The sequence below is a fragment of the Vidua chalybeata genome, chromosome 4 (genome assembly GCF_026979565.1).
Source record: "Vidua chalybeata isolate OUT-0048 chromosome 4, bVidCha1 merged haplotype, whole genome shotgun sequence".
Lineage (NCBI taxonomy): Eukaryota > Metazoa > Chordata > Aves > Passeriformes > Viduidae > Vidua > Vidua chalybeata.
Window position 1 is genome coordinate 47,830,155 of NC_071533.1, and position 12,609 is coordinate 47,842,763.

The following is a 12,609-nucleotide window of genomic DNA, read 5'->3' on the forward strand; positions in this document are numbered from 1 at the left end:
CTTTCACTGTTAGTAATCTGCTGGATCTACACAGCAGTGAAATTAAGTTTTTAAGTAGATGCTCCAAACTGCTCATGTAGAAAGAAGATGTCTTACAAACCTGTAAGCATGTTTAAACTTCTTATGTCAAATTTTCGCAGTAGTTACTTTAACTGCGTATCTTTCTCACAGGGTGGAATTTTATAGACTGGTAAAGAGCTTTAATGATTCCACAAACATCAGAATGCATAGACATAAGCATTCATTGCATATTTTGCAAAATGCCATCAATTTAACAGATAAATTTATAATAAACCTAAGGACCATGGCCATTTTCAGGGCAGAGGGACTTCCCAGAGAGAAAGAGATTTGGGGGTGGGCTGTGCTCATTGTCTTGCTGAGAGGGACAGCAATCCTGCTTTTTGGAGCTAGTGCCACCAGCTGCAGTAGAGGAGCTGCTTCTGCACTTACTCTGTAATAAATGCATACGCTCTGAGCTCATGCCTTTGCCATCATGCTAGGTGCTGCCTGCTATGTTAATCCACCAGTAAAGAGACCTCAGGTCATGCAATAATATGTGCCTTTACCGTCTGCCGGTACCCCCAGGACTGGCTACTAATTTTCAAGTTGTTGAATTTTCATTTAATGTACTGCAGCTCTCTGAAGTATGGTGAGCTTCTTTAACCATTAAAGCAGTAAGCTGTATATATGAAATAATAACCAGATGATGATGTGTAAAGAAGACAAAACACTGCTTTTCATCGGAATAACCACTGGATGGGGGATTATTTACATTTCTGTACAGTGACAACTTGACTCGAAGGAGGATGATGATGATCACTGTAAAATGGTTTACTACTTCCACTGAGAACTCGATGCACAGGTTACTCCGTAAGTGCCCTAATAGAGAGATGCGAGCAAGGGCATCGCCGGGGCCAGGGATTTGGGTTGGTGACCGCCTGAAGCCGAGAGAAGAAATGCGCGTTATCTCAGCGCTAGTCCCGCCCGGACGTGCCAACTCGCCCCTACTGCCGGTCAAAGCCTGCGAGCGTGGAACCAGTGGCCTCCGCCGCGGCCGCGGTGCTTTTCTGCCTCGGGTCCGGGGTGTGAGTGTGCGGGCTTGCTGGGGGGAATGTCTGGCTGCTTTCCTGCCTACGTCTCCGGAGAGAGACCGGGAGGAGGGAGCAGCCGAGAGAAAACAAGAGGGAAAAAAGAAGGGAAAAAACCCTACCCTTGCGTTTTGCATGCCCTGGCGAATTTCACAGCGCAGCATCGCGCATCGGCCGCCTCCCGCCCGTCCCCCCCGGGGCGCTCCGCGGCCGCGCAGAGCCGCCTGCAGCCGCCGAGCCTGCGCCGCTCGCGTCTCGGCGGCGCGCAATTCCCGCGGCCGTCCTTGCGCGCCCAGCGAGCCGCCTGCCTCCAGCACGGCTTTAGGGACTGCGGCTGGAAGGGTGTGCTCCCTCTCCTGGGCACTAACGACGGGATGGCGGATGCCCCCTTCCCCGCGGCTAGGCCCCCCCCGCCCCAAAAATCTCGATCGTGCCAGACGTAGAGACGCGCAGTCGCCGCGGGTATCCGTGCACATCCCCGGCGCTTCTGCTCCCTGCTGCGGGTCTCCGCTTGGCAGGGAGGACAGGACCGGTTGCTTCTCTGAGAGTCGCTCTCTGAGTAGCTTCAAAAATAGAAATATTTAAATGTATATGTGTAGCTTTAAACATGTATTTAACATTTTATACATTTTGCCTATTTATATTTACATGTATATGTGTATATGTAAGGTCTATTTCATTTTCCTAGTTGAAGAAAAATACCAAATCAATGCCACCCTTTCTCCCAGGCATGTTTCCCTTCTAGTAAAGGAGGCTCCACCTCTGCTAGGGATTGATTCGTCCAGCAGTTTTTAGGATAATTTATGAAGCAACCTGATGAGCCTATTGGGCGAGTTCCTCGGTCCTTGCAGAGTGGGTTTCTACCTGTTTGGATGTTTTATTTTATTTTTTTTCCCCCTTCCCCTCCCCTCCCCTCCCTCTCCCTGCCGTGTGCCGGGGGGTGGTGGGATCGGTAGGGTCGCAATTTCCCAGCCTCTCCGGAGAAAACTCGGGCAAGGGAGAGCGCCTTCATGGATGCATGGGGGGGCCCCGCGCCCCGCTGGATCCGCCGCCGCGGGGCCCGGCTGCTGCTGCTGCTGCTGACCGTGCGCCTGGGGAGCGGGTGAGTACGGCGGGGACCCGCACCTGCCCCGCCGGGACTCGCTACCTGCCAATCGCGCCCCAGGCTGAGCTCGGGGGCTCCGGGCGGGGACAGGGGCAGGGGCAGGGGCAGGGGCAGGGCCAGAGGCAGGGGCAGGAGCAGGGGAGGCGGCCGTGTTGCGCCGCTAAACTTCAACCAAAATAGGTGTCGGTGCTGCCGCTGTGGCTCCCGCGCGCGGCTGCGGCGGGAGCCGGCGCCGGCAAAGTAAAACTTCTGCCGCATCCCACTTGTTCGCCGGGCGGGTTGGTGAGTCCAGGCTCGGCCCGGTGCTGGGGAAAGTCCCCCCATGCCGAGGGCGGCCCGGCACACCGAGCTCCCCGCGCGGTGCCGCCCGTCCGCGCCGGCGGCTGCGGGGAGAGGGGGCAGGAGCGCGGCTGGCGCTGCCGCTCCTGCAGCTGCTGGTGCGGGGCACCGATCGCGGCAGTGGGACCTGTGCGGGGGCTTCCCGCACGGCACCGGCTCCTGCCGCTGCAGCGCTCGGGAGAGGGATCGGGCTCACGCGTGGGATGGAGCAGGGCAGCTGCTCAAGTCCCAGAAGTTGGAAACGTGCGTTTTAAGGGGGAGTTAGAAAATGGAGCTGGAGATCTCTGAAGAAACAACAGTTTGGTACAGCTGTGTGCATGTGTTATTAGTGCCCATAACAGCGAAAAGCAATGTGAAAATTCATTAATTCCATTAATGATGCAGAGCTAATGTGAACCATTCCACAGGTTACGCTCAGAAAAATCACAAAGCAGCGCTTCAGGTATAAATAAAGGGTATTTGACTGTTGCTCAGTGTGTGTTTCTTTTAAATGAAAGACAAAGTTATCATTCTAGAGGATATAAAAATGTGTAGTGTAAAGGCTGGCAAAAAAAAAAAAAAAGAAAAGAAAGGGAAAAAATCTATTAAACAATTAAACATTTTTTAAAGTCCATCATACTCTTGACCCCTTCCCTACACTGAATGATGTGTGAAGTACGTTGATCTCATCACATCTCTCATCTTCAGAAGGCTGCTGTGTTATCCTAGTAGAAAAAAACACTGATTATACTTTTCTTAACCTGTGTCTTTTAAAACCTTGATAAATTATGGAAATATTTTTCAAAGGCATTGATGAAAATGATACCAGTGCAGCTGTGCATCTTCAGAATGTTTCTTAATGATCATAGTGTACCTCAGGTGTGAAAGAAATTATCAAGTGGTTTGAGAGAAAAGAATATGCATGCTAATTTATCAGTTCAAAGACTTAGTTACAAAGGAGGAGAACTAGATAAAAAAATGCTTTATTTTGCTTTGCTAGTCAGACTGTGGTTGGGATTATAAAACTAACTGTAGATTGCTATGGATGCATCTCATTAACATTATCAATAAGAAGTGAGAAAAAGAGGTAACTTACATGCATTGTTTTGTTCTGTGTTCCAGGACATCTCAGATAAAAGAGAACCTTTGGTATGAATATCCATGTATCTGAATCAACTGTTTTCAGCCTTGACTTTTTTTTCAGAGGCTACATGGGAAAATGGTGTTTGAAAGATTTCCCCCCTCTCCTTTTTTTTATTTTTCCTTTTAAGTGACCTCAAATGGACATGTGTTGCAGATCATGATTCTCTGGTATGTAGTGCATTGCAATTCATGTGTGTTTGCGGGGATCTTAGGACCTCTGGCACTCTTTAAAGTCTGCTACAAAGTAGGATGCAAATACTACTTTTCTTCTTCTTTGGATGCCTCTCTATAGTTTCAGCCCAAGATTTTCCTCGAAGCTCAAACTAAAACACAGGAGTACTGCTTTTTCTCAAGAGTAGACCAGGCTGCACCAACTCTGCCAGTTTTTCTAAAACTATCTTGCAGGAGCCAGTCGGCCATTTCAACACATATTTTTAAAAGGATGCAAATTGCATCATTTTTAGTATGCATGTATACACAAAGTACTTTGTGCTGAGTATGAAAAAAGTTGCTTCAGCTGTAACAAATGGAGCTAAAGCCTAAGCAAGGGCACTGGAAGTTGAGCCCAACCAAGAGTTTATTCTTTTAAGATACTGCCCCAAAAGCTGTTCCATGACATTGCATCAAACTTCCCACACCAAAGTGTGGGAACTCTTTCCCATAAAGCAGTAGTTTACCTACAGTTCTTCACCTTCAGCACTAACAGATCAGAATGGCCAGTGCACTTGATTTCATTTCATGGGTCAGTATTTTGAAGGACTACTTTTGTCAATCACTGATATCTCTTCTGTAGCAGAAATTGGGCTGTGAGCCTTTCTACAAGATGTGTGCAGGGAAAGTACTTACCCAGGAGTCACTGCAGTCCTAAATGTTTGGCAAACCCATTATTCTTGTTGAATTCAAACAAACACATAATTGATAGGCAGAGCATAAGAACTGACAATATAATTAATGTTATTTTCTTAGTTCCACCCATACAGGTACACCATAACTGTAACATTTCTTCTAATTTATACTTCTTTAAAGGGTATGTGCTGGTCAGCATGCCTAAAAGTATATTTTAAGCTTAACTTAATTTTGGCCATATGTTTCCTTTTGTTTTGTAATCTGATGTTTTAAAAGCAATTATAAATGGTCTATTGAAATGCAACTGTCAGCAGGTACAAATGTCAACTGATATTTTCTTTTCAAAGTATCTGTTAGGAAAATATATAATACAGCCTACGTTTTCTTCTCATATAAATTTCTGGATCAGAGTTAAGCCTGTCATAACAATGTTGGTTTCCTAGTGCTTGATAATAGTGATTTACTGTTTCATTTGAACATCTGTGATGTTTGTTCATTATTATCCTCACTCTTATGTGCTTTCTTCTTGATTTGACAACAAAGAACTTCTTATTCAGCAGTCCCAGTGGTTTAAAATACAGTTTATTTTATTGAAAGTTTTTTAATATTTTCTTTTGTTGGTATAAAGTTTAAAGAGACTTAAATATTGAGAAATACTTATATTCTTTGCACATAATCTTCTTACAGCAGTTTCAAGGAAACCTTCAAACTGTCAATCTCTTAAATAAAGAAAAGGCTCTCAGCAAATTGAAACAATTTTTCATTTACTTTTTACTTTATGTTTGTTAAATATGCCTGATGTTAAAAAAAACCCTTTTCTGCAAATTCAAGCCTTTTTGAGCTGGACAGAAAAATTTACAGGTGAGCACTTGTTGAGCTTGTTCAACTTCTTTTTCTGAATACAGGAGTCGGTCTACAGAGTATATTACAAGGGGAAGAGGTGTTTTTTCTTGGAAGCTCTAGACAAATTGTATTAATCTGGGTCAAACAGAACACCTAATAGGTAGGACCACTTAAGTGGACTAGGTTTATGCACTGTTTGAAAGTGAGTTGCTTTGGTTTGGATTATCATATATATATAAACTAAGAGTCATATGTGTTGAACTCACAGAAAAGCAAAAGTGATCATCTCAAACCCCAATTTTGTAGTATCATTTATGATAGAAGAGAGTAGCACTTTTTGAAATACCTGCATAACTCTTCCTTGCACTGCATTCTAAATTGATCCTGTGCATGAGTAAAATAACGATATCATAACTTATTTGGTAAAGAGCAGCAGAGACAAGTAGTAATTATAAATGACTGTAACACACTGACAGGAACCTTTCAAAGGCTGGTGGATGACAATGACACTAACTTTTATTTCTTAACAATTTCTCTGAATAGTAATAATTTGTACTGAGTAATTGACACAGAAGTCCTGATTTTGCATTTTTACACATGCAAACATTATTTAAGACTGAAAATACTGTGTTCAGTGGCCTACAAGCCTATGTAAAAAATTGATTCTATATGTATATAAACCTAAAATGGTAAATAATGGAGCAACACTGAACTAATAGAGGTAACTAGAAAGATTAGGAAGGTCTTCAAGAGTTCATCAGAACAGAACTTATTTCAAAGAACAGAGCAATTTCAGTGATACGGATATGATGGAAATAGTTTCTAAAATATGCTTTAATTGGGGGTTTTCCAGTCAGTAGGATCTGTTGAGATAATCTGGTTTTATATAAGAATACATAAGAGGCCAAACAAAACTGGAGAATTTACCCTGGCATCTCTATGAGGTTTGCTCCTTCAGTTTAACTAAGTCCCTGCATACAGACTTGATGAGGAGGAATCTGATGAAATATTATACAGTGTTTCTAGTCTGAGGTTTCTCTGGATTACAGCCAGTGGATCTCCTGTTCCCAGTGTAACCTGCTAGATCTGTCTCTGCCACTGGATTCCCATGTCCATCTCTTTGTGGGGAAATCCATGTCTTCTTTTATACTTCTGGTTCTGCAGGGTAGCCTCAAGGTATAGACCAATGGCTGCAGCTGCTCTTCAGGAGCAGAGTGTGGTCTACATTTATCTGCTCTTCAACAAGATAGCCAGTCATCAGAGCTCCTCCTTGTTCTGATTGCCTCTGCCAAGTTTTGCCCTGACGAGAACTCAGAGCATCTCAAGTGAATCCTGAAAATTCTTAAAGGAATCAACACTTTGGACGGAAAGCATCTTGGTGCCTTTCTCTTTCCAGCCTAATCTTTCATAATATGTTGTAGAAACCTCCTCACCTCTGGGTGACAGGAAGCTCCAGTGCGGTTAGTTTCCAAGCAGTTGCTGCAGGATGAATGATCTAGTCCAAAATGGAAGTTTTATACAAACATGTCACAATTGGAGACACTATGCAGAGTGGAAATTTCCACTGAATTGGGTTTACTCATGCTGCAGTCATACAAACTAATATTCGAAGCACATCCTGGTATATGTAGTTTAAGAAAAAACTTGATAGCCACTTAGAGTCTCCTCTCACATAAGTAAACTGAGATACCTACATTTCTTCCAAAAATATTTTAATGATTTGCTTAGCCACTTCTAAGCACTTTCCATTTTCTTGTCTGAAGAAGAGATACAGAATATTGCTTCACTGCTACTTCATACTGCTCAGATACTCTCTCACAGGATTAGCTCCAATACTGTTCAGGTGTAACTCATGTTCTTTTTGCCTTGGTTGTCAAATCCTTTTCTGTGTCACTACATTCATGTCTGGTAAGGTGTGAATGGCTAAGTCTGTGTTTCTAAATTTATATGCAGCAATTTTTCTTTGTTTTAAGGAAGAGAGCAGGATATAGTGGATAGGAAAAATCTGAGGTAGAACGAGATACATCCCCTTTTGATTAAATTATTTGATGTCTCAAATAGATTGTTAGTCCTTTCCTTTAATGTGGTTTTCTTCTAGTTTAAGGCCATGTACCATGAGGGATTAAGTGTTATTATTAGTAATGTAGTATTATTTCCAATTTTTCTTTCTAAATAAAGTTTGACTGGATAGAATTTATATTAGTAAAAAAATGTAGCATGATGTGTTCATTGTTCATTTAGGTGGTAAACTGTCAATGTAAGTCACAAAAGTTTTTTTATTTCATTATCCAATGTTAAATTTGCATGACAGAATAAATTATATTTTTTTTTTAATAAAAAAGTGCCCTCATTGTTTTCTCTGGGAGGAGAACAGTTCTTAATATCATCACCATACAGCCACTGGATATGGATTGGGTTGTGTCAGACCTGCTGCAGGTGACCTATGCACCTCTACCTTAGGTTCTTGCTTTGCCAGTGAGGCTCATCCAGCTGATGGCCTGTGGGTTGTGTCCAGCAGGGGACAACTCTGACTACCATAAATTTTAGTCATCATCTAATAAGCAGTGTAATTCTCCTGTTTTAAAGATATGTGTAACATAATACACAATAAGTTACATCAGAGAAGACAATTTTGTGCATAGAGAGAGACAGCAAGCTTTTGATTACATGGTTTAGGTATTTCCATTAGTCCTTACAGAGTATATTCACATTTCTATACAATTATTCATTAACTTAACTGACCTTTGGATTAGTCCATAATTGCCTAATTTTACACTAAAATTTCAGTAGAACCTATTAATTGTATTTCTATTTGGTACATGTTATCATTGCCTAGTTGTTGTAGTTGCATGGCTTTTTCTGTAATTTCAAGCCAAATTTACTTATATGCTGCAATTACAGTGTGCAATTCAATGCAAGTCTCTGGTTCTGTTGCTGCTTCAGTCCATGCATATTTCTTTGGCTCCTGTGGGAGAAGGATGGTACCTGCTCACATGTGTACCAGAATTTGGAACTATTTCAAATAAGTTTGGTTTTGTGAAGGGTTGTAGTAGATTTCTTGTCAACTGAAGATTTTGCAGGAAATACATGATGAATTGTGTTAGAACAAATGTTCAAATGGATATGTTGAAATACTATCAGCTTAAATGACTGGAAATGCCTTATAAAGTATTGCTCATTTGATATATTTTTTGAGATGCTGGTGATATTTTAAGGTAGAAAATTGACTTTGCAATTTGGTGAATTTTATAGTTCGTGTGGGACAACAAGCATCTTAAGAATTTTATAGTTAGTGTGGGATGGCATTTAATTAGGTTAACTTCTTTTTATTTAGGTTATGGTTCTCAGCATTCATTTATCAAAGGTTTGTTTTAAGTCTAGTTTCACTATGGAAAGTGCATCTTGGATCAAAGCACTTAGCCCATCATCAGTGTATCTGCTCATTTTGAATTTGATGGCAATTAAGCTTTCATCAGCCAAGTGTAGATAGTGTGTGAATGGTGTGCTGACATGTGACACATGGAATTATGTGTTACTGTCTTTGTGTCTTTGTGTGATGATCGCTCTGAAACTTCCAGGAGATCTGGTACTGCCATGGTTAGTACATGTTTCACATACCCAGAGAAGTTATCAACATTGTGTTCTTCCTTAGCAGTTTGGGGATATTTTGACCTTTATTTAATACCTGTTGTCCCTCTTCAGTTGTATCTATTTAGGTTCTATAATTTGCTTTGTTATCCTCTTACCTTCTGTTCAAGTCTTCATCTGTTTCCTGCTGCTTTATCTAGATGAACAGTGGACTATGGCTGTTTACATTCTGGTTATTTGATTGCATGGTATGGCCAAAACCCACAAAGAGGGTAAAACTTACCAACTGAGAAAATAAGATTGCACCTCAAGTCCTGTGTTCAGTTCTGGGCCCCTCATTATGAGAAAAAACATTGAGGTGTTGGAGTGTGTCCAAAGAAGGGCAATGGAGCTGCTGAAAGGTACAGAGGTTAAGTCCTATGAGGAGTAGCTGAGGGAGCTGGGGTTGTTTAGCCTGGAGAAAAGGAGGCTCAGGAGGGCCCTTATCACTCTTTACAACTGCCTGAAAGGACGTTCAACCTACTAAACGTGGGGGTCAACCTCTTCTCTCAGGCAACTAGAGACAGGACAAGAGGAAATGGCCTCAAACTGTGCCAGGGGATGTTCAGGTTGGACATCAGGATGAATTTGTTCCCAGAAAGGATTGTTAAGCTTTGGAAAGGGCTGCGCTGGGAGGTGGTAGAGTCACTATCCCTGGAGATGTTCAAGAAACAACTCTGTGGCACTTGGTGCCATGGTCTGGTTTACAAGGTGGTTAGCAGTCAAAGGTTGGACTTGATGATCTCAGAGGTCTTTTCCAAGCTAAATGGTTCCATGATTCTGTGAAAAGACATCATACAATGTGTTCTTCAAGTTTGTAATCAGAAGACGAAATAATTGCTGAAAGGAAAGAGAAGTGAGAAGTGTATCCTATTTCTTCCTTTGTCTGGGGTGGAGCAAGAGCTGCTCAGAGCATCATGAATCACGATTTTAGCATAATAACATAATGTTTCTTGAAGACTTTTTTTTTTTTTCCATCTTGAAATACTACTTTTTTACCAAGTTCATATGTTTTCAGACAGGGCTGCTGTTCTGAGGGAGCAGGACAGCCTGGGGCAATGGGTTGACAGGAACATTATAAGCTTCATCAAGGAAGAGTGCTAAAGTCCTGCACCTGAATGGAAAGTGTCCCTCAGCAGGACTGGAGCTAGCTAGCTGGGGAGCAGCTCTTCCAAAAGGACCTGGAGTTGCTGCTGGAGAGCATGGCACCTTGGCATCAGGGAGGGCCAGCAGCCTCCTGGGCTGTGGCATCAGGTACACATTCAGGAAGTTGAGGACAGTGACTGTCTTCCTCTGCTCAGCACTTGGAAACTGCATGTAGATACTGCATCCAGTTCGGGGTTTAAATTGGAAGGAGCTCAGGAGAGGAATACCAAACTGGTCAAGCAGGAACACCTGTACTAAGAGGCAAGAGCTGATCTGACTGGAGAAAAGATGACTTTGTGTGGATTTAGCATCAGTCCCCAGCATTTACAGGGAGACGATCCAGAAAACAGAGGTAGGCACTTCCTAGTGGTGCATGGCAAGAGAATGAGAAACAATCGTGATGAATTGCAACAGGGAAATCTCAAGTAGATATAAAGAAAAAACACTAGGAAGATAATTAAACGGCAGAACAAGGTGTCCAGTATTATGGCCTGGGGTTCCTGGGGTCCATCCAACCCCAGCTGCCGTAGGTGTCCCGGATAGCACTGGGCTGATAGGCACAACCTGTCCGGGTCCCTCAGGCAAGCTCCCAGCCACAGGCAGTCTTAGCAAGCAGCTCAGCTCTGAAGTGAGATCAGCTCTTTGGTGAATTCAGCTCTTCAGTGATTTCAGCTCTTTGCTTGCTAAGGTGCTCCAGGCAGATGCAGGGGGTGAGAGAGGAGAAGGCTGTATGAGGTTCCACAGCAGTGTCTTTATTGGCAGCTCCTGCGGAGGGTTCCAGTGACAGCTCTTCTGCTGAACTGGGCAGAAATGGGGGTTTATATAGGGTATGTGGGTTTTGGGAAATGGTCCAATAGTATGGGTCGAGGTGAATATGACCTGTGGTCTTACAGAGAGATAACAAGGGTCCGAAGGTGAAAGAGGGGCTACTTTGGTCCAGTCATCATGACTAGGCATTTCTTATCTTAGGCAAGTGAGTGCCAGGGAGGCCTTGCAGGGCCTCTGGCTGCTACAGTCCAGTGATGCTTTGGGATGTCTTTCCATGGAATTTTATATACCAGCCGGATTAAGCAAGTACCCTGGTCTAAATTCAGGATCAGGCCTTCTTTGACTAGAAGTAAACATCTCAAGATCCCTTCTAAATTTTATGTGAAAACTAATAATTTCCCTGGAAAATTGCAGAAATCAGCTTGTATTTTTTGTTTTGTTTTGTTTTTTACTTGTGCAAAGTGCTTGTTCTCTATCGTGTAGCACAAAAAGGGGGTTGTAGAAACAGGTAGTTTTCTGCCTCAGGTCTACAAAATGGAGTATTTTTGTCATCACATATGGAGATAAAGACATGGTCAAAGTAAGACTGCGGTACTAATCAAGATAAATATGTTTGAGAATCCAGCAGCTCTGAAGTGGTGCCGAGAATTACCTGTACTTAGCTAGACAGATGTGAGAAAAATTGTCAATTGATTGATTTCTGGACTGCAGCTTGATAGAAGTAGAGGCAGCGGTTATACTGGTCTGACCATATCAGTGTTTGGATGAACTTTCAAGGAGAGAAGATAAACTTTATATTATGTGAGAAGACTGATGGATAAAGAATATCTGAGATGCTTTGAGTCTTTATGACATTTTTGTGAGATCTGTAAAATCCATTTGAATTAATAGCATTTGACCAGTGTAATTTCAAACAGTAGGCAGCATTATGTGATAATTGACTTGGAGAAGAGCAATTTGTGTGGATCTCAGAACAAAATTGTTCTCCTGGAAGATAGCTTTAATAGTATCTGTTGTTATTCTTGTTAAAAATCCACATTTCTATAAATATCCTTTGCAGTCAGATTGTGCCTTTATTAAGTGCTCCGAGTTAAGTACAGTTATATTGTTCAGTAATTTTGAATTAGTTTTTAATATGTAAGTATCACAAAGATGCTGAAGATTTTATGAGAAATGCGGTAATGCTTTTAAGTGAAGGTATCACTGCGATTAAAATTAGTTGGACTGAAGTTACTGTGTGTTGGAGAAAATGTTTAATAGCTTTCAGAGATGTGCTTTAAAGATGTAATGACTCAAAAGATCTTAATTACCCAGTACTTGTGATATGTATGAAGATATCACAAGGTTAATAGTCTAAATGCTCAGATACATAGGCAACACTTTGTTACAGGGAATGAACACCAGAGGTGCATGTTTTTATTCTGTTATTGCTATGACTGTTCATTTTTTTGCAACAAAACTTATTTAATACCAAGGGGACTTCCCTATGTAGCTTATACTTCTAAACTAGTGTTCAAATGTTTCTGTGTAGGAATTCCTAATATTTTTTCCCACACTTTTCCCTGATAATTAATGTCCAAATTAAATCATTCACTAAACACTAAGGAAGAAGAAGGGAAAGAGTAAGAAGGGCAAGAAATTATAAGCAGCCAGACAAATATGAAATAAAACTAACAGCACAAGGCACTATGTGTATTCAGAAGAATCAATCTAACAGTATGTGGT

General features: G+C 42.0%; 1 protein-coding gene across 1 annotated transcript in view; it reads left to right on the forward strand.

Moving 5' to 3' along the window:
• The first annotated feature begins 2,098 nt into the window (after positions 1 to 2,098).
• The window catches only part of GABRG1 (gamma-aminobutyric acid type A receptor subunit gamma1), a 51,009-nt gene continuing 40,498 nt past the window's right edge, over positions 2,099 to 12,609 (forward strand). The window contains exon 1 of the mRNA XM_053940768.1: positions 2,099 to 2,190. Within this exon, the coding sequence (XP_053796743.1) occupies positions 2,099 to 2,190 (92 nt within the window). The remainder of the gene's footprint in view (positions 2,191 to 12,609) is intronic.